This window comes from Grampus griseus, assembly GCF_964374135.1.
Source record: "Grampus griseus genome assembly, chromosome: 16".
NCBI classification, from domain to species: domain Eukaryota; kingdom Metazoa; phylum Chordata; class Mammalia; order Artiodactyla; family Delphinidae; genus Grampus; species Grampus griseus.
The window spans coordinates 10556339-10583922 of NC_139010.1; the positions used below are offsets into that span (position 1 = coordinate 10556339).

Here is a 27584-nt window from a genome sequence, read left to right on the forward strand (position 1 = left end):
AAAGCTTTTCTGTTTTTAAGTGTAAAGTGTTCTTTTTTGCCTTCTACTTTAAAAAGTGAAATATTTTCTGTTAAGATGAATTTAGAATGTCATAAAAAATCTACTTAGAAGGAACAAATTATAATGTTTTTAACTCACTATTATATTTGGAGGACTATATTGTTCTCATATCATTTTAAAATTTGAGTTCATGCAGATGTGATCAGGTTTAGCTCTAACCAGATGGATATAATTTAATGGCATATAATAGGCATAACAGTTAATTATAGATTATGGGTTTAAATCAGTAGTTATAATGGGCGTGATCCTAATTTGCTGGATTTTTATAGTTTTATCACTAATGATCTCAGATAGAATTCCTGTGACTTGTTGAGGTTTGAAAGCATAAAGGGACTTCCTAACATCCACCAAGATTTGATTTCACGGATAGCACTGAAATTCATTCCCAAGAATATTGATTTAGACGGAGACATTAGAAAGGTTCCCTATTCAGAAAAGAAGTCTGGGAGTAACTACTAGTGGAATCTTAGCCTGTACAGTGTAGGATTCAGGTCATACTGAGAACAAGAAATCGGGAGACGTACGGCGCCCCGCCTGGGAGAATGGGCTACATGCCTTGGATTTAGGATGGTGGGAGAGAAGTTCACCTAATGGTGAAACCTGGTAATTAATCCCCCCAAAAAGGAGGTAGAGACCAGCCGGTGTGACTGTCCCAGAAAGAGACAGGATTTTAGAGTTGCCAGTGGTGCCACACACTCGTACGCATAACACAATAGAAGAGATTTGGGACTTTTCACTTCTTAACCAGTGTTTGACTGACTCGCCGTGTGATTTCTATACTATAACTCATCATTTATGCCTAATCTGTGGAATAGTCCATTTGCAAAATACACACTCTGTGAGTAAACAATATGAACTCTGCCCAAGCCGAAGAATGAGGCTGTGTTTTTAGAGCTGACAGAGAACCAATCACCTGCAGAGAGGGTTTTGTCTGAGGTTGGCCCTGTGATGACAGCAACACCACTGAAAAATTGGACTAGACAACTGGATTATTGCTTTCTCTTTGTAAATTTAGCAATGGACCAGACTTTTTACATTGAGATGTCTGGTTGTTTAACGTTATTTAGTATAGTCTAAATAGTGGAATTTTTCATCTAAGTTATAATGAATTTGAAAGGTCGCTTGGCAGTTTCAATAATTCTTAAAACAAATTATGTTAAATAAAGTTTGGAATAACATAGTGCGCTAATTGAATTTTATCCCTATAACTGGCTGATTATTAATATTTGCTGTACTTTCCACTTAAATTATCTATAAGAATATTGAGAAGAAGAAAGAAGTAGATATAAAAAGGTAGCATTATAAAGAAAATTTCCATGAGGAGTAACATAAATAAAGCTCAAAAAACATGGAAAACAGGGAGTGGAGGCTAAAATGCCTAGTATTTACCAGCTCTTCTTCCATCACGTGTATGTTTTACTGACATGATCCTGTTAAAACTTGCCTGATTTAAGTTGATAATTTAATTCCCAGCTTCATCTATTTATATGTATATTTACCTACAACTACTTATTTGTAAATTTAATTGCATATTTAGTTAGTAATTATATATAACTCTTTTTAGACTTGAGACTACTTCAATATTAAAACTATGAAAACGGACAGTTAAATATTATAAAGAGGCCAATATTAATTGAAAGGGAAGAAACGTTTTAGCAATTACCCAAAATGTTAATTACTACAGTGGATTACTTTATTCGGCTTTGAGCTTTTCATAAGCCAAAACAAATAATAACAAAGTAATATTTCAAGTTGAATGACTTTTCTGAGCACGATCTCACGTAGAACAAGAAAGAGCTTTGGCACCACAGTAGACCACATTTTAAAATGATGATTTTGCAAGACATATAGCAACATTCTTCTGATGGTTGCTTCTCCTACTGCCATTCTTCCAAATCTGAGGGTGCAACGTTCAATGATAATATTCCACACAAAAGCTTTCATTGAATTAAGTACTTTAATATAGACTTACTACTTATGGAAAAACCTAAATTAATGACGATGAAGCTTAAGTAAATCTAGAGGAATGGACCGTTAACTCGCCTTCTAGACCATCTTTCTCAACTATTAAGCAAGTTGCATCATCCTTTGGCAAATGCCCAGTTTCTAATTCACAGATGAATTCTCTGGTGAGGCCCTGAGGTGCTATCATTCTGTCCTATTGATTAAAGAGAACTTCTTGTGTCTTAAATGCCAAATATGCCTGTGAAAGAGTTGATATTTTGTCATAAAAACTTAGCAGACTAACCTATGACATCATACCCACTAAGTACTCAGGCCAATACCCAGCTCATATTCCAAAGTATGTACCATGAGGTGTGAAAGAATTCATTTAGGTCTAAAATGTCTTAAAGACTGATGTTACATAGCTCTACACAGTGATAAAAGCACTTTTGTCTGGCCCCTCCAATGATCTAAATTTTTTTTTTTTTTTTTTGCGGTACGCGGGCCTCTCACCGTTGTGGCTCTCCCGTTGCGGAGCACAGGCTCCGGACGCGCAGGCTCAGCGGCCGTGGCTCACGGGCCCAGCCGCTCCACGGCATGTGGGATCCTCCCAGACCGGGGCACGAACCCGTGTCCCCTGCATCGGCAGGCGGACTCTCAACCACTGCACCACCAGGGAAGCCCCCAATGATCTAAATTTGAATATAATTCAATTTTTTGTAATTCTACAAGAATGAATTGGGTATAAGATGTTCCCTCTCCGATAGCTACATAATTTGATCTTTGAATGGGCTTATTTACTTGTGTTCATAGGAACACAGCAATTTAGATTAGCAGAGCTTCCTGAATCTTACCAAAGAGAACCATTAAATATTAAAAAATTGAAGATAAAGCTACGGATATAAAACATTGAAACAATTATCTCTTTTATCAAGAAAATTTACACTTCTTTAGTTTCTGCTGTGGAAGCTCTATGGTGTCAAAATATGGACCCTAGAGTGTTGAGTTGCTTGTCATACTGTTGAATCATAGAGGGGAGAGGGGGAAGGAATTTTCATGGCCAGTGTTCTCCAATACTCATGCTTATTGCTGCAATCTGCCAACTGCATTTTTATATACTGAAATTGTTGATCTGCAGTAATACCCTCCTGTCTTAGCCCACGTTCCCTAGAAAACAGAGCAAAGAGGTTATTTGCTAACACTCTACTGGGGTTGGAGGTGTTACAGTCTCAGGGGAGTAAGAGTGAGGGAGAACGAGAACTGATACAGGGAAGCAGAGAGAATGCAGTAATGCATTCTTGAGCTGACCAGCTAACCACAACTAACCAGCCATACAGCTAGTTGCAAGATTGTGTCGGATGCCCCTGGAGAGGCTATATGCATCCTGGAACAGCACCTCCTGGGGAGCAACAAGGAACACTTTATCTGCTGGTTTCCTCCCACCTCCTATCTCTTATTGGTTACAGGGTGTTAATTTCTTCATACTTCCTGCTGATATTAACCAGCTCTTCCAGGTGACCCCTGGGGAAGCCAGAGCCAGCTTGGGTCCAGCCTGCCGAATGTCCAGGCACTGCAGTCTCTCCATTTGCATCAGCATGTGGTTTCCTTAGACAGTGGTAGTGGTGATAAGAGCCAGCTTTCGTAAGCACAGTAATGGTGCAAAAGCCATTTCTAGGGCCACTGTACTTAAGAAGCAAGGCAAGTCGCTAAGACTTGGAGAGAAGGGGGTTCAGTGTGGGCTGGAGTACTGGTCCTGATACAAGGAAAATTCCCCAAAGCACAGACCTCTGTATTGTGTATGGTAATTTATGCATATGAATGTGTAGACCTAAATAGCATGTGAGTATGTAGACAACACATATTTAAACATATAATGGTGCATTTTTGACATGCACAGTAATTTGACTGCATGTGCTATTGTTTGTAAAAATAATCCCAGTTGAGATTGACATATACACACTGCTGTATTTAAAATAGATAACCAGCAAGGACGTACTGTATAGCACAGGGAGCTCTGCTCAATAATCTGTGATAACCTAAATGGGAAAAGAATTTGTAAAAGAACAGATACATGTATGTGTATAACTGAATCACTTAGCTGTACACCTAAAACCAACACAACATTGTTAATCAACTATACTCCAACATAAAATAAAAATTAAAAAAAATAATCCCAGTTGAAGCTTATGCTTGGCCACATTATTTACAGGAAATGGGATCCAGCAGAATCAGTAAGAGCACAGACACTCAAATAGACCAGCTGTGTTTGCATCCCAGCTCCACCATATGGCTGTATGATCTTAAGCCTCAATTCTCCTATCTATAAAATGGGACTAATTAAGGTCTCTATTGCATAGGATTGTGATGAGGATTAAATTAGTTAATGTATATAATCCACTCAGAACATTGCCTATCACATCACAAACTCTATAAGTATTTGCTATTATCATTACATTTAATCAATTTCACTTCCTTACTAAAATCAAGTCCAAGAAGCCCAATGAGAGGAAACCTTTTATCATAATGAGCACAGAACCTCCCAAGGCAGGAGACCTGAGTTCTCATCTGGGTGCTAACCAGGTGACCTTCAGCAGGTCACATTTAATTACCCTGTACCTCAGCCTTTTCATCTTTGAACTGAAAGCTTTGAACTGGATGTTCTCAGGGGTAATATCCACCTTTCAACCTGTCTGATTTGCTGTTTTTGAGTAAGTTCATTTTTCAGGGCAATTTCATAACTCTTCTAAGTGCATAAGTACCGATCAGAAGCTTGCAAATGTTCGTTACTTCTGATCTTTTGTGAAAGGGTGAAAAAGAAAATAAACTCCATGCTTTTTTAGTATAGGAATGTCACAATGAAAATGATTTGTAGAAAATAATGTCTAGCTTCTGCCCATGTATCTCTACCTTTTCCTCATTTGGTATTTAAAATATCACACAATCATACATAATACAGTTAGATGAAGAAAAAAAAGTGTTGAGGGATGAAAAGCATTTAGGGACACAAAGTAGAGCCTTCCAAGAATGTGCTTAATCCAGAAACCCATGCCACAGAGTCTTGCTAATTTGCTGCAGGTTGTCAGTACTAGTGATTCCGAGGTTTCTAGGAGTCTACATAAAATCGTATAAATGTAAAAGTTTCCTATATCAATAGAATACTGAGACAGTCTTCCTGTTTGGGAGAAACAACAATTCCTGAAGGATTTTTCCCTTTGTAACCTTGGAATAATTTAAAGACTAAACTACAGGTTGAAGGTATAGTGTTATATTTAAGAACCTTCAGCAATTCAAGCGGAATTTGGAGTGCGGCAGGGCGAGGAACGCTACTTTTAAAAAGGTCCTTTAAAAAGTACTTTCAAGGTGCTGTTTCCCTGAATAAGATACTTTTAAAAAGATCTGTCTCCAATTTGCTTAGAAAAGCTAATCTGCAGTATATTTGAAATGAAAGAATTTTTTTCTTTCCACATAATCCATCATTTTATTGCCTGAAAACTTTCTAGTTTCACTTTTAAAGTTTTACTTTTTTATGTCGTGATAAACTTTCCAAGGAAAGATTAAATTATATACCCAGAAGCAGTTTTCAAAGGGGACAAGAAAGTACAAAAAGAAATAACATTAAAGATGTTCTGAAGAGAGGGCTTCCAACAAAGAAATTCAAAAGAGTGGTCAACCTGATCCCTCTTTATGAAATACGATTTTCCTGCCTCTAGATCAGAGTGTGTTTTTTTGCTCACTATTTTTTCTTCAAATGTTTCATATCATCTCCCCCAAAACATTATTATTGAAATTTAGATGTTACATAAGGAAAATTAGCGTGATCTTTGCTCAGGGAGTTTACTTTGTAAAGAAGGCAATTTGATATCCTGTGTTTCTTGGTCCTCCTGAGGTCTGTCCATCATGAGTGATTTCAGTTACTGAAGAGGATACTGGGACCTTGGAATCTATCGTGCAGGTTGTTCTGCCAGATCTTTGCGCTGGTCTCCCTACTTTTGGAGCACAAATGGCGAAGGGTTTCTGTATTTGTTTTTCCTCAAGAATATATGGCATGCTGCCATCTTCCATCTTCTTTGGACTTCCTGATGACTATCTTTCTATGTTGTATTGCGTCAATAGAAGAATCATTCTTTCTAACTCCTTTGCCTCTTTAGTTGATGAAAATAATAGCACAGTTCCTTAAGACAGTAATTTCTTATCAGTTTTACTGGACAGCTCTTTCACGAAGGGAGTTGGTTAAGCTAGGAAGTAAAAGTTCCAGAAATAGCTCTGGCAACGGGAGGAAAGTCAAAGATTGTTGGGTCTAAAAGGAAGAATCAAATGTTGCTCCCTAATTTTAAACAGCACCTGAAGAGCAGACGAAAGGGTCTTCTTTCAGTTTTCCTGAAACTCTGTTGTAATGACAATATAGTTTTGTGTGTCTGTGTGGTTTTGTTTTCGTTCTGTTTTTGACTTCACAGGAAGAGGTTTAAACATGAAGGCAAACCTTTTAGATGTTAGCATGGCTATGTATAAAGCAAAGCTGCCTTTTTTTTTTTTTTTCTTTTTTCTGCTTCCATTTAGGCCTATCACATAATTTAAGAAAAAATAAAAATTTAACCACAGGAGCTCTAACTATAGTGTGAAAAAAAACCCTGATCAATTTTGTTTTCGCAGCACGATATTATCAAAGATTTAAGAGACAAATTTGCCAGCCTCGGCGAGAACTCTCTGGTAACAGCATAAATGTCTGTGTTGGTTGCTTTTGATTTAAAGGTTTCTTTTTTCATTTGTTTGAGCCCATTTCTTTTACCCCCTCCTTTTAGTTTATGTTCTTTTTCATATTCTGTAACTAGCAAGCCTTCATTTTTTAAACCTCTTCCATCTTCCAGTGTCTATTTTCCGTACTTTGGATGGAAAGTTTATGGCAGCAAAGCTGTCACTCTGGCTACCTCTGCTGCAGCTCTTCCTGCTCTTAGGTCATATATGTTTTGGCCGTTGTGTTTATGGACATGATACTAATTGACTGTTTCATGTCCCATTGACTAAGCTTCTCTACCACGCCATTTGATGGACGCGCTGTCATAGTGCTCTATGCAACTTTCATTCTGCAACTTATACTGCTTGGTTCCGTCTCAATTCTCCAGCGAACTGGATAGCTCAAGTGAATGATCCTACCAGTCTTGAACTTGCTGTGCCTTTATATTTTATTTTGATTTCCTTCTGTATGTGTTCAGTGGTAGTTTAAGTGGAAAAGAACAAACTCTAGCCATTGCTCTAGCAGTACCATGCAGTATCGTTTATTACCACCAGAGAATACAAAATATAAAGGCACATTGCTTCTTTTATTCTTTGGGAGGGGACTGGGGAGATCTGTTATCATATGTCCACTACTTAGTTGAAGCCTACCTTTTTATCCATATCAGCTTTCAATTTTGCTTAAACTCCAACACGTCCTCAGTTAATGTTTTTCTGTCATTCAGTGATGACTTACAACTCGAGCCATTTGCTGAGCAGTATCAAGTTATGACCATGACTTGGGAGATGATTAAACACGTGACAAACTGATGCACGAATGTATCATTCAGAAAGTGCAAGTTTCAGTGATGAAGTACAGTACTTCAAAAGTATGATACAGGCTTTGGACTAATCCAGTCATGACAATTGAGAAAATTCATCCTGATAAATCAGTACCAAAAGTCTATCACAAGAAATATAAAGGGAAAAACCAAGAGTTGACTATGTTAACATCTGTTGGATAGCATTGTTGGTGTTGAAATGGTCCATAATGTTGTCATAGAGCCCATACATGAAGAGATGACTGAAAATGTGGTTTATAGAAAGCTGCTCTGCTTAGTGATAGCTGCAACATAAATGGTTGGGATTTGTGTTCAGGAAAAAGAAATGGAAAAGCAAAAGCTTCTGTACCAACAAGCCAGGCTCCACGACCGCGGTGCAGCTGAGATGGTGCTGCAGACCATCAGTGCCAGCAAAGGTGAGGCTCCTGGCTCTACCTCGGAAGGGCCGATCCTGTAGATTTCCCCTTTACTCCTAGGAGCGCTCTTACGTAAAGTCTACCGATTTATTTAGTCCCTGAATTTCTTGTTCATGACTAGGTCAGGTGACTTGACAAATGCCACCTCTCTTACAAAGTTCAATGTTGATTTTTCTTTTTTAATCAGAATCTTACTAAAAGATTTTTTATTTCTGTTCGTTAAGTTTTGGAAATTATATTGGGACACAACTCTACCAAACTGATTATGTGAATCAGAGGTGGGCAAATGTTTTCTGATAGAGGCCAGATAGTAAATATGTTCGGCTTTGTGAGCCATTGGGGCCTCTGTGGCATCTCTTCAACTCCGCCAGAGTGGCATGAAAGTAGCTAGAGACAATACGTGAATAAATGGTGTGGCCATGTTCCAATAAAACTTTATTTACGAAAACAGGTGCCAAGCTGGACTCGGCCCTCGGGGCCCTTGATATAAATGCTCAGATTTTTTAAGTGAGTCATTTTTAGTAATTCAAGTACTGTTGCATTTTTCAGTAGCCAGCCAGTGCAAGCTGATTTTTCTTACATTGGTAATACCTTCTTTGTGAAAACTAGTTACTGTAATTTTAATGGAATGAAAAAGTAATGGTGGTTATTAAGCACCCCTCTCCAAATATAGGGATTATTTCATTTCTAAGATAAGTGGAGGCGACTAATGTAAAAATAAAACATAATATGCTAAATTATAGACAACTGGTTGGATTTGAAATTTTGTTATTATTATTCAAATAACTTAAAATTGTGACTAGTCACCCTAATAAAGCAAGGCTATAAACGTATTAAGATAAAAGTGATGAAATGGAGATTTTAAAAGTTGTTCAAACATACTGTTCTTGAGGGAGGAGGGAGAATATTTTAAGTAGCTCATATTCATTTCAGTATTATTTTAATACACATGATTTGTTTTGAATTTTAATAATTTTAGGTGTCAGTATTTCAAAATCAATTGTTTCTTCCTGTTCGTTTTCTCTGTGTTCTCATATAGTTTCAATCATAGACATATTACACAGAACTTAGTAAAAACATTGATGGCAAAATATGCATTATGACTCTTAATTTTTTTGTTGTTGTTGTTATTTGAGTCAGTCTATCCCTCTCCACCATGACATAGGTTTGTAGGAGGTGAATAATGACTTTAAAAATGCACATTTTGAGATAGAATTGGTTAATGTAGCAGGTGAAGTGATAGAAGGATCACAATAGTTTGTATTTTTAAGGTGAAACTGGACCCATGGTGGCTGCTACTTTGAAACTCGGAATTGCTATCTTAAATGGCGGGAACTCTACAGTACAGCAGGTATGTCATTGAGCCTTTCACATAATGTGCTTTTCGAAGAGATGGACCGTATAGTCATCCTGTTGAACTATTTTAGTCATCCTAAAAGAACTATTAGTTGTACATTAGTTGTACTTTTTTGTTTTCATTTTCTATGTAAAGTATGCCTTTATTTTATGGTCATCTTGTCCCAGTATCCAAATATCTCCCAGGTAGCACAATAAACACCCCTTCTAGGTAGCACAACAAATAACAACGCTGGTTAGAAGTCTGAAGTCATGTCATACGGTGTCATCATTTGCAATGCTGCATTTCATGTGAATAAGTTGGCGTAAAGCAGCTCGTTTGTTTTAATAGTGAAAAATAAATACCCTTACCTAGGGAGCCTAGTTTGGTAACATGTTTTATAGTGTTATATCTCCTAAAAATTGACTCTTAAGATTTTGTTGTATATTTGGTACAAAGCTGGCTTCTAGGTTGATGTGTAAACAGAATGCATTGTTAAGAATTTTTCTAGTTGTAATTCTTTCTATTCTCCTAAGATATGAGAAAATCACTTCCCAACCAAGTTCTGTAATGATGTTCTGTTTAAAAGTTAGACATTATCTGGACGGGGATTTTGCTAACTTCAACCAGTTATGACAAAGGATGCAATCTCCATATCCAACTGAAGGCCAAGGTCTGTTGAGCTTGTTAGAATAAGAGTATTTGAGTGACTTTCTGCAGATCACAAATGCTGGAGAGGGTGTGGAGAAAAGGGAACCCTCCTATACTGGTGGTGGGAATGTAAGTTGGCATAACCACTATGGAGAACAGAATGGAGGTTCCTCAGAAAACTAAAAATAGAACTACCATATGACCCAGCAATCCCACTCCAGGGGCATATACCCAGACAAAACTATAATTCAAAAAGATACATGCATCCCTGTGTTCATAGCACCACTATTCACAATAGCCAAGATATGGAAGCAACCTAAATGTCCGTCAACAGATGAATGGATAACGAAGATGTGGCACATATATAAAATGGAATATTACTCAGCCATAAAAAAGAATGAAATAATGCCATTTGCAGCAACATGGATGGACTTAGAGATTATCATACTGAGTGAAGTAAGTCAGAAAGAGAAAGACAAATACCATATGGTATCACTTATATTTGGAATCTAAAATAGGACACAAATAAACCTATCTATCAAACAGAAACAGACTCATAGACATGGAGAATAGACTTGTGGTTGCCAAGGGGGAAGAGGTGGGTGGGGAAGGGAAGGACTGGGAGCTGGGGGTTAGCAGATGCAAACTATTATCTATAGACGGATAAGCAACAAGGTCCTACTGTACAGCACAGGGAACTATATTCAGTATCCTGTGATAATGGAAAAGAATATGAAAAAAGAATATATATATATATATATATATATATACACACACACACACACACACACACACACACACACACACATATACTGAGTCCCTTTGCTGTATAGCAGAAATTAACACAACATTGTAAAGCAACTATACTTCACTAAAGAAAAAAAGAGTATTTGAGTGACTTAAAAAAGGACTGTCACAGGTGTGTACTGCATACCTCTGGGGATAACATTCACATGGCCAACAGTGTGGCTCTGAGCTCAGAAAAAATCCTTATGCTCATTGGAGAACAACAAACCACAACATAATATAAGCATCAGGTTGTGTTATTCTAAAACTATAATGTCTCTTATTTTTGTATCTTGGCTTCTGTATGAGAAAGCACGGTTGAACAGGGAACTAGTAACTGTTTATTTCTTGGGTAAGTTTTAGTCAAGCAGGTAAAGGGCTACCCTCATTGAAGGAAAGGAAGGCAAATGAGAACTTTAGAATGTTTGACTTCAAGTTGCTGTGAACCTCAGAATCACTACAGTGGCACAAAGCTAGGAATAGGCTCCTAGAAACCTTTGAGTCTAAGAAAAGAAAAACAGAGAAAATTTGAAGGTTTCTTTTGGGTTAGTAAATGTTGTTGCGGAGCACAGGCTCTGGACGCGCAGCCTCAGCAGCCATGGCTCACGGGCCCAGCCACTCCGCGGCACGTGGGATCTTCCCGGACCGGGGCACGAACCCGTGTCCCCTGCATCGGCAGGCGGACTTTCAACCACTGCGCCACCAGGGAAGCCCCATCAAATTGTATATTTTTTTCTGTAAATATAATCACTACATGTTAGTACTGGAAGAGAACGTAGACATACCCTAAGCAAGGGTTGTTAGCTTTTTATTGCCTCTGACAGTTCGTTGAAATCTCTGGCCTCCTCTCGGTGTAATGTTTATAAGTGCACAAATTAAAATTACATAGATTGAAAAGGAAACCAAGTATATTGAAATGTGTTTATCAAAATATTATAAAATAGGTTTTCGATAAAGTAGTATGTTTCTTTATGAACTCATTAAATAAAAGATGTAGTAGTTGGTCTAATAATTTTTGAGAAGAAAAGACGTGTCTAAATATTTTTAAATATCTACAACAGCTGTAATGTGATATGAAAATATCTGAAATCTTTATTGGTGACAAAATCGTAGCTACTACTAATCCTCCTAGTGTTTGTTGCTTAGATTACTGGTTGAAAGGAATGCTAAATTTCAGTTAGAAGTTAGTAAAAATAAAGGTGAATTTTCTCCCATCCAATTTACAGATTTTCTTTTTTGATTTCCATAGTAAATGACTACATGACTTTTTTTAAAAAAGGAAAAATAAAGAAAACCAACCTAATCTCGCCACAATACTTATAAATAAATAATTTCCCTTGACTTATGTATTGCTTCAAAAGACCTTAATCGTATAGTATATATATTCAGAAATCCATGGAGACAAAAGGAACCTTGAGAGACCATGTAATAAATGTACTCATCGTCTGTACAGATCTTTTCTTTTTTCTTTAAACCTTCAGATATATACTCCACCACTCCCCTTTGACCCTGTAACCCACATTCATTTTGTTTTAAAAGGCCAATGATTAATAAGCGCTTCATGTTTTATTAGACCAATAAGTTATCACACACCCACCCCAAAATGGCTGTGCGTGTTTGTGTGTCTGTGTGTGTCTGTGCATGTGTAGGTGTATGCATATATGTGTGTATATATATATACACACACAAATATATATACACTGTGTATGTGTATACAGCCTTCACATATTTAGTTTTATATTACCTTTAACTCTCTGATTTCTGGAAAAAGAGTACTACCAATATTTTGACTGCTTAGCTGAGCCCTATCTAGATAGCTCTGATAGTAGGAATTAATCCCTTCTATTTAAGATTCAGAGAAGAACAGTATCTTTATTTTCTTAAAACCTTTGGTGTGCCTGTCATCTTATCATCTTGTATGTACTTTTTTTTTTTAATTGGGGTATCATTGCTTTACAATGTTGTGTTAGTTTCTGCTGTACCATGAAATGATTCAACTATATGTATACATAGATCCCCTCCCTCTTGGACCTCCCCACCCCCCATCCCACCCCCTAGGTGGGAGCTAGTTCCCGGTGCTATATAGCAGGTTTCCACCAGCTGTCCATTTTACAAATGGCAGTGCTCGTACGTCAATCCCAATCTCCCGGTTCTCCCTCCCGCCCCGCCTCGTGTCCACACGTCCATTCTCTACATCTTCCTCTCTATTCCTGCCCTGCACATAGTACTTCTTATTTGAAACCTCCAGCACACTGTATCTGCATTCAAAGTAGCAAGTGGGAGCCATGCATTGCTTTAGCATTTTTTACATTTGTGTTTAACCAAAATGTTGACCACAGAATCTGGACATCATTCTGAGAAAAGAGGAGAAAAATTAATAGTCACATGATTCCCACCAGTCCTTGGGTTTAGAGACCATGGTAATGGAAACTGAATTTCTGTCTGTAACATTAGCATATGGTAATCAGAGCTCTCGGATTGGAATGCTGTTTAAGGAAGTCACTTTTGTAATGAAACCTGTGAATAGCAGACAGGTGGACCTTCTTCCCGGTAAACTTGAACTAAGTTTCTGAATCTCCAGATACTTACAGAGTGACATGAAGAGAATTAAGAGTATGATTTCCCCCTGATATTCATGCTGCCTATGGTGTTTTATAAAGCAGCTCCCTTGTTCCAAGCCATGTGTATGTCCTGCTGCACTTAGAAATGTGCAAGTCTCTTGCTGTGACATGCTTATCGCTATTTCATGGTCAAGGTGACGTTCGTCATGTTTGTATGCACTGGATATTTTTTATCTTTATTTCAGAATCAAAGGATGTTTTTATTTCTTATTTAACAAAACACGAGATTTGTGTTCAGTGACCCTGTGGTTTCTCTATCTACCGTAGAAAATGCTTGACTATCTCAAGGAGAAAAAGGATGTGGGGTTCTTTCAGAGCCTTGCTGGCCTGATGCAGTCATGCAGGTAAGCACGTGCTTTTCTTGCTTTGGTTCCACTCAGTGGTTGTACCTTTTAAAGTACGTGTTACTTTGTAAGTACATTACTGACAGCACATACACAGAAGAATTTTTAATGATCAAACACACTTTTAAGTGGGACAAAAGTGTGGAAGTGTCTTATGTTCTATCTTGCTGTTAGGTGTTAGTAATGTTTTACTTACTAATTGTTCCACATTAATAATGTCTTAATATAGTCTACCCTGCGCTTAAATAGGAACCTTGGAGAATTAATGTGTATTCTGCTTACTTGGAAATGAGTAGTGTATGATTTTTAAAAGACAAAAAACAAAATTCTTTTTCATTTTATCTGGGAGCCGGTAGACCAGTTCTCATCTGCCCTAAATGAATGAGCCTTAACCATGATCATCATGACCATGTTCATCATTTTCTGTTTTTTTACAGTCTTTGAAATCATTCAGACAGCATTTGACTGAGGAACCTGCCACATACTTAATGTTATTATTCCAACTGGAAAAACATGATCATTCTAATTATATTTCAGTATGTCTGCTAACTTTGTAATGTTCTCCCAAAGTTGAAACCCATCAATGCCATATGCTTGACTTTCACATGGATCATTTCAGTGTGGACCCTGGAGAGAAACTAGTCTGGTACTAGGAAAATATGGTTGGTAGGCATTGAGTCAGTGTATGTTTTCAGTATCTGATAACATTTGGTTCACGTTTCACGATACACAGTTTTTAGACATTTGCTCTCCTGAAGAAAGAAAACGTTCTGTTAGGCCTCTAAATGTTTTCTTCCCTGTTATTGCAGTGTCCTTGACCTAAACGCATTTGAGCGACAAAACAAAGCTGAAGGACTTGGGATGGTGACCGAGGAAGGATCAGGTATTGATCGCTTAAATTAAAAGCATCATGTGTCCCCACTTCTTCCCTGAAATTACAGAGAGATACAAGGTTATCTTTAAATAGACACAATGCTTATGTGACTCATTTAAAAGTTCATAGTTAGACACCCATGCAGGTCACACCCAAAACCCAATCTTCCATGTTGGTCATTGATTCCTTTTTATTCCAGATCTACTGTCAGTCGTCTTTCCCCTCGTTGGGTAGTAAATAAATATCCCTTATTAGAGAATTATCTATAAAATTCTAAACCACATGGATGAGCCACATTAGAAAATGTTTGACTTTCTTTGGCCACTTTAGCAAACTGTCAGGCTTTCAAGTTCTTCTATCTCCTTAGGACAGTGATGCTTTCAGATCCTTCAGTCCACCACTAGTCTTACTATCTCCTCCCTTTTAGCCCAGTTATCCTTCTATCTCATATACCCATGTCTTTGCAAGTCCAGATTGTTTAATGAAATAAAGAGTAATTTTTGTGTTTAAATAACTCTGATCACTTAATTTACATGTGCATGAAAATAATGACTCACCGATTCTTAGAGCTTTTCTCTCTATAAATAGATGTATGAACTAGAAAATTTAGCACACAGTGCATTTAAAGCAGAAATAACTATTGTTGCACATCCGTTTTGGTATTTATTAAGAAGAAAGTATCTTCACTATTTTTGGTTTTGACTTGTTTTTATTCTTTTGTGTTTGATTTTTAAATTAATTTAGTTTGAGTAAGGCCCTGTGTGTTTATCTGTTTTTGTTTGTTTGGTCTGGTTTGGAGTTGTCATCTTATCAATGTATTAGTTTTGGAACATTGGGTCTTCTATAAAACTAATCTTATTGCAAAAAATAAATTTTCTCCCCTCTGCCATTTGTAGTCTGCTTGCCTTTCTGAAATACTTTAGAATTAACTAATCTCTCTAATTATCTCTGTATATTTTTGTTCTCACAATAGGAAAAAAATTAGCTGCATTTTTCTTCCGGTATTTTAAAGATTATCATTTATACATATGCTAACACTGCTGCTTCTGTATATATCACCTGTGTAATTTTATTTTCTGCTTGGCATTTGAACGTATAGGTTCAGTAATCAAGTATTCGTCACACGGTTATTTAATTGGGTTAGCTACCTTCAAGAAAAATCACCAGCAGAATTCTGAACTTACTTAGGTTTTTTGAAAATGGACATCAAGCCAAATGTCTTCATTACTAACCTTTGTGTCGACAGTTAACAACACCTGGCCTTGAGGGGCCCATCTGGAGAACTCAGAGCCATGACAAATCCCAGCTCCCATTAACTGCATGCCTCTAATGTCTCACAGAAGTCCTGGGCATTTTCCGGCTGGAAAGTGCCTAAAAATGAGTCAGTTCTCTATCCAAAGTCTGACTTCCCTGTCATGGAATTAGAAATCAATTTCATTTTCCCCTGCAGTTTTTAGCTAATGTACCAGAGGCTCTGAACACAATTCCATTCATCATTCTGAATCACTCTTTACCTCAGCTCCCCACAAAGAAATAGTGACCACCCAGGTTTATTTTACTGGGCCTCCTAGCCACTGTCAACCAGATATAGATGAGAATAACATTTGTGGGTCCCAAATCAGAAATAACTGATGAGAGTGACCATCCTAATGTGAGAATTAGTTCTGTCTCTCAATATGAGGTTGGTTTGATTAGTTTACTCTTTTTAAAGACACACACAAAAATAATTGCCCAACTTGATTAACACGTTTTCTATTTTATTTCCTTACAAACAGCAAAGCAAAAACAAACTCTCAACTTCTTTCTTTTTCCCCATTTCCTTTTCTTTCGACTACCGTCAATGTACTATTCTCCCTTCCTCAGTCATCACTCATGAGCGTGGTAATTATTAAAAATGAACTGCCTTTTCTTCATTTGCTCCTTTATTTGTTGTTAGCTGTGTGTACAGTCTTGATAGTGACAGTTTTTGTGCATTTTTTCCTTTTATAGACCCTTTTAACAAGTAGATTGTTTACTTCCCATCATTATGCATCCTTTTCCTTTTAAAACTTATATATCAAGCTTTCCTTTTTTTTTTTCTCATCCTATGAGGATGTGCAGCTATTAACATATTAGACCTGAAGGGGCAACAAGCATTTAAATGATGGTTTTAGATTTGTTTGGTTCTGTTCTTTCATTTAAAAAAAGTTCTGGTGGACCCAGTGTTTGCAGCTGTTGTGTAAATGAATGAATGTGTGCAAGAGTCTCCCTGTGGCATTTCTGTCTTGGACATACTGTGGCTTTATGGCTGTACCAAGTGGTGCACGGGAAAATCAGTGCCGATCCAGTGTGTGCTATGAACGGCTGAGTCTCATCTTAGCCATTGGGCTCTGCTACTTCCCTTCCAAGTATTGAGAGATCTGTAGAGTTTTTCTCTATTCTTTGAAAATATCACACATTAAAAACCTTCTACCATAAAAACAAATTTTCATTCTTGAGACCGAATTTAAAGAACTGTAGAAACAGTAGCCAATGTTCACCCTTCAAGCTAGGATAATAACAAAGATGGCACTGGTGCTGCAAAATAGTCTCTAAAAGACGTGACATACGATGGTGATAAAGAAGGGATGAGGTTTTTGAATGGTACCTAGTATGTCAACAGGGCTTCAGAGATTAAGTTGTGCTCTCTGAATACACACCGTTGCCTTCACCAAAATATCTTTCAGGAGAATATGCAGTGACCACTCATTCGCTGTAACGAATGGTACAACATTTCCCAGATTGAGAACACCTATACTGACTCTTTCTTTTGGCATACTTTTAAAATGTCTGTTACACGACCGTTCTTTTAAGCTTCTGCAACTATTAAGAGTTTGTACTCTCAAAGGAGAAAGGACATGGGGCATCCCTGTTGAAAAACAGAAAAGGCTGAAAAATCTAAATCTGTTAGTGATATCCTTGCTTCAGAGCTTAAGGCTTGTGCAGTATAGGCTCAGGACTGAGAAAATAATCTGATAGATATAAATCTGCATCCTAACCAATTATCTTTATTAAGCTCAGTCTCTTCCCGATGATGATAACAGGACCATAAATTATATTGCCATGGAAAATGTATAACTTGAATACATGAACTTTTTCATACCCACAACTTTCCCATGAGGTATTTTTCCTATTTTATAAAGAAGGAGAGTGAGGGAGAGAAAGATAACATGGCTTGTCCAGGGTCACACAGCGAAGTGGCAGGGTCAAGGCTGAAATGCAGGCATTCTTCCTGCCTTTAATTTGCCCATTCCACATGCCTACTCCCTTCCCCCCATCCTTCAGTAGTCTTTGGGGGGCTTATTTTGTGTCCAGCATGTTGGCTTAGGTAGAATTGTTGGTCCCTTAATGTAATGTCTCCTTTCAAAGACACCCATCTATTGCCGATTTTTGCATCCACCATTGAAGTTTTAATATCACTTTTAAGCTTTTTATGGTTACACATGACATTCTTCATCTGGTGTTGAGATACCATTAGGGAATATGTGCTTCTTTAAGCTTTGTATACAGCTGTCCCTCTGTATCCATGAGGGGTTGGTTCCAGGACCCTCCCCTTCCTCCCCCCTCCCCCAGCAGATATCATAATCCACAGATGCTCAAGGCCCTGATACAAAGTGGCATAGCACGGCCATACCTCTGTATCTGCAGATACAGAAGGACCACTGTATCTGGATCTCAGACTAATTGTTTATATTCTTTTCTCTACACTGGTACTGTCCTGTAGCCCTATCCCACCTTACTAAATTTCCCGCATTTCTACAAAAGCCTGGACCCTCCCCCTTGTTTGTTTGGTTTTTTTAGAAAAAAGGTTCTTAAGCAAATGTGTTTAGATTTGTCACGTGCTCAGTGTTGTCCTCTCTGTATATTTTTTAGTCCTATGTGTTTTCTTTTAACATAGAGTGAAGTTCAAAACCAAAAACCTATATAAATCTTTGAAATTTCATTCCATCCTTGGATTTCTAATTTGTTTTTCCTCAGTACCGTTTAACCTCATTAGTAATTCATGATGAGCTTGAAAGTGCAATTTTCCTTCTTTCAAACGTCTTCTTGGAATATAGTCGAAGATACTGCATTTGATTTTTGATCATTTTGCAGGGATCCTTGACTTCGTAAGCAAGATGAAATTGCGAAGCTGATCTGATTCCTCAGAAATTGTTTGATTTTCTAAACTGTTATATACAACATTAATACAAGTTAAGCTTCTCAAATTTCCACCTGTAACTGATAACGTGTTGCACTGAGGTTCTTGCCGATATATTTATAGTGACCTCATGAAGTTTATGTGAAGTTGAAGATAAAAGGATTCCTTTTAATTAATTAATGAAAGGGATAATTAAAGCAATCTTTAAATATTGGCTACCCTAATTTTTCGTTAGTGTTTTTAGTGCTTAATTATTTTTTGGCTTTCTCCTGCCCCAGATTTTCAAAGTACTTTCCCAGGTATAATCCAGTGCTAACATCTGGGTTCTGACTATATTTCTCTGCAGTTCCTATGGGTAAACTTTCTCTTCAAGAAAAAGCCTGTAGTTCATGGCACTAAATAGATTGTTTTTTAACATCCTTGCAGTTTTTAAACTTTGAAGCAGTCATTTAAATTTGAGTGGCTATTACGTGCTAGACACTGTCCTAGGCACTGGCGTTCTATAGGAGTCCAGTATCGTGTAGACAGACTTGTAAACAAGCAACTTCAGAACAATGCCCTCTGTGTAAGAGAGAACTGAGTTGATACTTTGCCAGGGATGGGGAAGTGTCACCATAGACATAACACGTAGCCTGAAGTAGAAGTTTATCTGGTAGATAAGGAAGGCAAAGAAAGGCATTCCAGTGGAAGGAATTAGCATCAGCGTATGCAAAGTTTAAGGTACAAAACATATCAGAGGACAGTAACCACAACCTGGTGCAGTTGAAGAGAAATGAACCCCCTAGAAGATGGAAAGATCGCTTGTGAGAGGTGCTGAAGGACCTTCCTTGCTCTTTCCAGGCATTTGTACTTTCTTTCTGAGACCCTGGAGAGCCATTAAAGAAATAACACTTAAGTGATACATTATGTATCACTTAGTGATATCATTATGTAACACTTAAGTGATACATTATGTTTTGTGTGATGATCCGCCTGGAATTAAATTCCTACATTCACTGTTCAAAATGCTTCCAGTAGAACCTAATCACCCTAAAAGGCACAGATCTCTCCTTTCTCAGTAATGCTAGCGTATTAAATAGGCATGGAGTTCTCCGAAGGCAGTGGTCACCACCATTTCCTTCACGGCAGCTGGGGAACTCTGCTTAACGGTAGATTGCAGGGAATTCTTCAGAGTATGCTTTCCAAAATTACTGTTACAGGAGTCAGTCTGTTTGTCAGGAAGAGTGTTATAATTGGATTGCCTATAGCTGTTGTTGTCAGCACCAGGGTGTAAGATGGGTGTCCCATGTGAAGACACGGAGATCAGTTAGGATGCTGGTGGATGGAATGGGTGAAGGACATAAAGGATTTCAGTTAGAGTAATGACAACTGAAAGGCACTAAGAGAAGGCTACAAGAAGATGCACACTATTGAATATTAGATATAGGATGGATAAACAACAAGGTTCTACTGTATAGCACAGGGAACTATATTCAAGACCCTGTGATAAACCATAATAGAAAAGAATGTATATATATATATATATATATATATATATCTGAGTCTCTTTGCTGTACAACAGAAATTAATACAACATTGTAAATCAACTATACTTCAGTAAAAAAAAGAAAGAAAAAAAAGAGACGGCTATAAGAGAAACAATCTGCAAATCATGTTTGAAAGCAAAAGATTTCTTCCCCTACAGCTAACCTATAACTTTAATTCTGTTTTCCATCGGTCACACCTAACTTTTTTCACACACAGTGGTCATTGCTATTATCTAGGAATGCATTTTATGCACTGGTGTCAGGTTGTTACCTTAAATACATGCACTTAATGGAATTATGAATGATTTATCATATTCACAACCCCCCAGTATTCTATATTTTAGAACTCTGAAGGTGGTTTTTTAATGACTGCATGCCATTAAAACCTCACATTTATTCCTGCTGTGTTTTGCATATTTCAAAGCCACTGTACTTGTTTGGACCAATTTGATTCTCCCAGCAGCCCTGTGAATTCAGGAAGTCAGGAGACTGTTAATTTCCATATCAAAATGATGAAACAGAGACTCAGAAAGGTGAATTGACTTTTCTAAAGCCATGTGTCTAGAATATGGTTTTCCTTGGGTTCTAAAATTCATAAAAACAAGTTAGGAGTTCACAATTTAAATAATGTACAATAAGTGTAATGATTGTTAGTCAGAGATTGATTGCTGATGTGAGCTCTGTGAAGTGTAGAAACTATTGCACACTGGATTCAGAAGGACCATACAATATCGAAATTACCTGTTTATTGCCTGACTGTGACCTTCTTAAGGTTAGGGATTGTGTCCAGTGGTCTTTTTTGTCCCTAGCACCTCACAAGGTGCCTAGCATATAGGAGACTGTGAATGTTTGCTGAAGTTTACTGAATTCAAGTCCTTTACTTGTTAACAGCTGTAGGACAGTAGTCAAGTTACTTAATTTCTCGGTTGTTTACCAAACCACAAAATGGGATCGTATCACCTCATTTGTAGGATTTTTGTAAACCTGAAATGAAATGTGAGAAAATATATCTAGCACAATGCCTAGCACACCGTAGTCACTAACTAAATGTGAATCGTAAATCCATTTCAGATTTTTTATTCTTCGTTAGTTGAGCTGTAATGTTATTCAAGCAGCCATATTTAGACCATTTAAACCATGGTATTAAAACTACCCACATGGAATCAAATACCTGACTTTTCACTATTTAAAAATATTTTTAACCTTTATCGTTCAGTGTTTTCATATACAAAATAAATATTTAAGTCCTCTAAAGATTAGTAAGTAATCAGAATTATTTCCTCCATGGCAATGGGGGGCCCTTGAGAGCTGTTTAACAATAGATTACAGGGAATTATTTGATGCAGCCAGTGTCATGTTTCATGCTACTCACCCTTTTATCTCTGCATCATTAGAGATGCTGACCCTACAACGATGGCGATCTTAGTCTTCTGGAGTCAATTGTTTATATATATATTAGTCTTTTTATTTATTTCATTAATTTTAGAACAGTTATTGATAATTAATTATTAACAGTTAAATCAAGCTTTGCCTGGAGATAAGTCTGCAGACTTTGAGCTATATCCATGGATATTCTAAGTAAAAATTCTAAGTAAGAACAACTGTTTTTATTGAACTTAAACACTTGTGTACTTTTCTATTAGTTGGATAAACCGATTGTGAGTAGAAAAGCCTTTAAAAGTGTGTTGACTTTATTAGATCTCTAAATGAGGAATTACTTTTTACTGGTAGCTTGAACAAATAAGGTCTACCTAATATTATTTCCAGGTGAAAACTTACATTTTTGAAAATATTTGGTCCATTAAAATTAAGGTGGTTTTTTGAAAATATAAACACATTTAATACCTATGTTCACATAACTATATTTATCATGTAGGCATGTTGTTCCCATCTTTAGTGTCATTACCACTGCTACTAATAATATTAACCTCTCCACAATTGATAAAAAATGGTCATATAGATTGTGCAGAGCCAGTGAGGTAGACGGTGTACGCTTTACATTCATTTTATAGGTGAGAAAACTGAGGCACAAAGAACAAACTCATCATCACAACAGTATTGAAATAACTCTCCCTTTATTACAGTGTTAGAAACTATAAGCCCCTTATAATTAAAAATAAAACCAAAGGAATGCCCTTCATACTATCTACATTTGGCCATCATGCAGCTATTGCAAATAATATTTTTAAAATGTAAGAGCACTTTCAACTACATTTTACTCCATTTTGTTATTTATTATCAACCTTAGTTTCCATCTTACAATGGAATTTCTTTTGCATACATCACAAAATAGACTGTTGCTCGTGTACCTTCTGCAGACATAAAGCCATCATCCATCTCTGTTCCTGCACTGCCTACATGCAGCATGGGCGATGGCAGCATTTTAATCAGATAGTAATGTGTTCATTAAGCAATAGCACCTTAGTGGATACAATAACCTGGTGTCAGCTGATGGTAAATGAAGTCTTGACCTGCCCCTCCCCCCCTCCCCGACTTTCCCTCTTGTTCTGCTGTGTGCAGCGTGTCCTATGTAAGACGTTACTCGTATGTGTTTCGGTGTACAGTCCGGAAAATACTGCGCATGCCAACAGAAAACAAACCTTATGTTATAAATCAATGTGCATCGTACAGAGCATTTTCAGGCACACTGGTAGACTACATGTTAATTTATTTGTGTTAACTTTTCTGAATACTTTCTACCAAGGGTTACTTACTCCATATTGAATATGTGAACATTGGGAGTATGTCCGTGGTTTTATTGATTCAATTTTCTGAAAAACGGCAAAACCAAAACAAAACATTTTAGATGGGTTCACAAGGAGTCAATAAGTCTGTGTAACTAACTCATAACAGTTTGATTGAAATAGCATTTTAAAGTATCTTCATGAAATGATACTAAGTGTAATCAATGAAGAGTTTAGCTTATTAGCCGAGGCTGTTTCCTTTTTTCCTATCCTGTCATGAACGTGAACATGGAGGAATGGGCTTATCAGCCATGTATTGAGATTCAAACCAATGTGCATTTAACACATTAAACTTGCCACATCGCATTTGTAGACGTGGTGATCTTAATTTGGTCACCAAACATAATATCTTGCAGGCCAACAGGGAAACCAGTACAGTGATTTTATGTACTTTTTTTAATGTTTATATTAGTTTTCAAAATGGTTTTGCTTCCTAACCTTCCCATTATATGAAGCCTCTCACTTTGAAAGTCACAGACTGCAGACTGGTAAGTCCATCAACTCTCTGTCATTATGATCATTCATAATTTTAGTTCCAGCAAACACATCATTGCATAGTTTTCTTTCTTAGCCCAAAGTATTTCCAGTCTGAAAAGTTATTATTATTTTTTTAAATACATGAGTATATTCATTCACTTGCCAAACAACATTTTTTTTTTTTTTTTGGTCATTTTGCTTTCTAAACAAATTGAGATTCCAGAGCATACACTCATAATGTTGACAGTGTTTTTTTCACGGACACTCTATGCTTTTAAAATCAGCTTTCATTTGTGTGGTGCCTGTTTTTTGTTTGTTTCCTTCTTCGTGTTTTTGCTTTCAAAGTAACTTGTGATCAAGATACATTTAAATGGAAATGTAGATGAAAGATCGGAACCCTTTTCTGAGGCTTCGTCCTTGCCCCACATATATAGTTAGTGTTGAAATGATGCAGAGCTCCTCCTATGGCACTGAGATGCCCTCCGTTTCACATTTCTTTGTTAGATTTAGCTCTCCTAGCAGGAGCCAGCGAAGTTTATCCTTTGGTTTGGTATTTAGAATTAGGTCCGCTTGTCAGTTCTTCCTCCTCTGGAAGGAATGCTCCAACCAATGAGCTCTCTACTTAGACAAGCTCATGAGAGAGTTAAGTGAAATGAGTTAAAAAACATTTTCCAGTCATCCAGAGTTTTCACAAAAGTCCTTTAATTAATATTTGAATAAAAGAAACTCTTGGTCCTGTTTCATGTATGTACTGAACACTTCTGCATTGAATTATTTGGTCAGACTCTGGGAACAAAGCAGACTTAACTTCCACATTTGTAAGAGACGCAGAGATCATTCCTACACAAATCTTACCAAAAAGGAAAAAAAGAAAGATAGAAAGAAAGAAAAAAAAAGTTTAAGTCTCTAATCTCTTCAGGTTGTTTCTAAAATGTTGCCAAACCCATGCTGCTACTTTTAACAGAGAGATATCTGAGTTTTTAAGATCCAAGTGTTCTTTTCTTAGCAAGAAAAAGTGCATCTATCTGTCAAGCGCATGATCTTATGAGCTTCAGATAGAAAAGTGGCTATGATTTGTGACTGTTTTGGGTTCAGAACGATGCTACATCAACATGCAAGTTTGATGGAGGTGGGGATAGAAAGGGAGGGCGAGGCTAAGGTAGTTGATAACATTGGGTTCCTCTGGACTTCCTGCAGGAGAAAAGGTTCTGCAGGATGACGAATTCACCTGTGACCTCTTCCGCTTCTTGCAACTGCTTTGTGAGGGACACAACTCAGGTTTGTGAGACCCCAGACCATCAGTGGTACCCAGAAATAAGCATTTTGAAGCAATAATACGAGTCTGTTAGTTCCAATTATGCTTCTTCCCTTGGGTCAAGAAACAGTTCTTGAACATTACCTGCTGCGTAGGCGCTGGAAAATTTTCTGTATCGCATTGCCTCTTTCAAAGTCCTTTGCTAGCCCTTTCATTTAATTTTTTTTCCTTTAATTAATTAATTTATTTATTTATTTACTTTTGGCTGCACTGGGTCTTTGTTGCCGCGCACGGGCTTTCTCTGGTTGCGGCAAGCGGGGGCTACTCTTTGTCGCGGTGCACAGGCGTCTCATTGTGGTGGCTTCTCTTGTTGCAGGACACAGGCTCTGGGGTGCGTGGGCTTCAGTAGTTGTGGCTCGTGGGCTCTAGTGCACAGGCTCAGTAGTTGTGGCACGCGAGCTCAGTAGTTCTGGCGCACAGGCTAAGTTGCTCTGCAGCATGTGGGATCTTCCCAGACTGGGGCTCGAACCCGTGTCCCCTGCATTGGCAGGCGGATTCCTAGCCACTGCGCCACCAGGGAAGTCCCTCACTTAATTCTTATTAGTTGTTCTCATGCTAGAGAAGACAGCTGATAGGTGAAGAAAGTTGTAGATCAGATAGATAGCTATAGAGACGTACGTAGCTCTGTTTCTTTTTTTACCACGTATCTTACTGGGGGAATCTACTTCATTGTGTAACTTTGCATGATGTATTTACATTCATTGTTTATATATCTGGTTCTCCACCAAGCTTGTGTATCCGTGAAGGCAGGAACTTGATCTTGATTTTTGCTTCCCCAGCACTTAACACAGTACTAAGGAATAAGGGATTATGGAATAAATCATTTAATTACTCTGTCCTACAGGATGGAAGTTGTTTTCAGTCATTCACATGCCCAGAACCCTAGAGCTAGGAATCAAGAAACAGGTGTTAGCAACCTCTTAGATGAAATTTGAATATTGATATTCTGTGAAGCACCTAGATTTGTTTTTGAGGTACTCACTTTGTATGGAAAATATAAATTATTCAATATTAAAACTATCAGATTAACAGTGTACGTAGCCATGGTGATTTTCCTGGAGACATCATTTGCTTTTGGAGTTATTCAAAGGACTCATTTTACATTTTTGAATGCGCTTTAATAACATCTTTTGATCTTATGTAGATTTTCAAAATTATCTGAGAACTCAGACTGGCAATAATACGACTGTCAACATAATCATCTCTACCGTAGACTACCTACTGAGAGTTCAGGTACGTTGCTTTACGTTAGTAACAAATTAAGGGGTTGGTTGGTTGGCAAGATATGGTGGGGTTGTGAAACTGCCATGTTGAAATGTGTTTTGATTTATGAGGTCAGAATTTGTAGAGATATTTTGGCTTTGATCACAGGCTTTCCCTCAAGTCTTAGGTTGAAACTGCCACTATTGTCTTGGCCTCTGATCCTGGCTCTCACTTGGCTTATTTTCTTTCTATAAGTGGGAATATTTTTTTCCTACAGTTTTTAGCTTGATGGCATTTTAAATTCCTTTTCAATTTGTAAAGCATGAACATGCTCTGTTCCTTCCTCTACGGTTGATAGATAAATAGGAGAAGGATATTTGAAACGTTACTAAAAATGGGAAAGAAAGGCTTTCAAACTACTTACCATACACTTAAATTTAATAACATAAGGTTAGTTCTTTTCAGCTCTTGAAATATTTGCATTAATTTAAAAATTCAGCTTAACACGTCATCACTTAAAAGTATCTTTGATAGTGTGGTAATGGTTTACACATTACTAGAACCGAATCTGAAGGTGTAGGCCTCTTAAGTAATAAGATTTTATATAACTTTTATTTCCCTCCCTTTATTTATAAGGAAATCAGGTATAGTACTTTTAAAAACTGCAAATTCAGACTCTCTTTCTCCCTTAATCTTTGCATATGTAAAAGCACAACACTCTTACTTAAAGCTTAATGAGAAAAAAGTCCATTTTTGAAGCAAATATATCAAGAAGCATTGCTGAAAATATATTTGTGATTTTCAAAATCATGTCTCAGAACCTAAATGGTAGCCCAAATTGTATTACTCATTTAGGCAACTAAAGTTCCTTCACAATATAAGTTATTGTTGAGTATATCCTGTTTGGAAAGATTGATCTTATTTAGATGTTTGTTTACAGTTGTTGTCAGTATTTATAAGGAGTCCAACTAGTTTCTTCAGGGGCAGTTACACAGGCCAGGAACATCCTGGAATTCTCATCAAAGAAATGTTATTGGCTTTGTTGGAGAAAAAGGAGACCAAATGTCTGGAACCCAGAAATATTGTTCTATGATTTGTCTAATTTCTGTGCTCACATAGTAAACACCTAACTGCTCTATGGATAAATATGCATTAATGTTATGAATCCTTATGTTTGTGAAGTTCAAGGTCATCAGAGACAGAAAGTCATTTTAAAAGCTAAGTTTTCTACTTCTAATCTTCTCTCCAGTTGTTATTTATATCTAGGGAGGATGTCCCCATATTTTATGTTTAGGAAAATCATTGACAATAGTACTTACCTTGCAGATATTTTTGTTTGCTTCCAATGTGTTATTTAAAATGATTTCCTATTACTGAGTCCAGAACTGGACAGGTCTTTGGTAGCTTCAGATGGTGCCTTAATCCTCTCATGTCTCTTTTCCAGGAATCAATCAGTGACTTCTATTGGTATTACTCTGGGAAAGATGTCATTGATGAACAAGGACAAAGGAATTTCTCCAAAGCGATTCAAGTAGCAAAACAAGTCTTTAACACGCTTACAGAGTATATTCAGGTA

At 37.2% G+C, this 27584-nt stretch overlaps 1 protein-coding gene across 2 annotated transcripts in view; it reads left to right on the plus strand.

The window, feature by feature from the left end:
- RYR2 (ryanodine receptor 2) overlaps positions 1 to 27584 on the plus strand; it is a gene marked incomplete at its 5' end in the record, with an annotated part of 721806 nt that overhangs the window by 629671 nt on the left and 64551 nt on the right. For both annotated transcript variants that reach the window (XM_082674159.1, XM_082674158.1), the window contains 7 exons: positions 7873 to 7972; positions 9244 to 9323; positions 13634 to 13710; positions 14520 to 14593; positions 24688 to 24768; positions 25950 to 26038; positions 27453 to 27581. In XM_082674159.1, coding sequence (XP_082530285.1) covers positions 7873 to 7972; positions 9244 to 9323; positions 13634 to 13710; positions 14520 to 14593; positions 24688 to 24768; positions 25950 to 26038; positions 27453 to 27581 — 630 coding nt within the window. The remainder of the gene's footprint in view (positions 1 to 7872; positions 7973 to 9243; positions 9324 to 13633; positions 13711 to 14519; positions 14594 to 24687; positions 24769 to 25949; positions 26039 to 27452; positions 27582 to 27584) is intronic.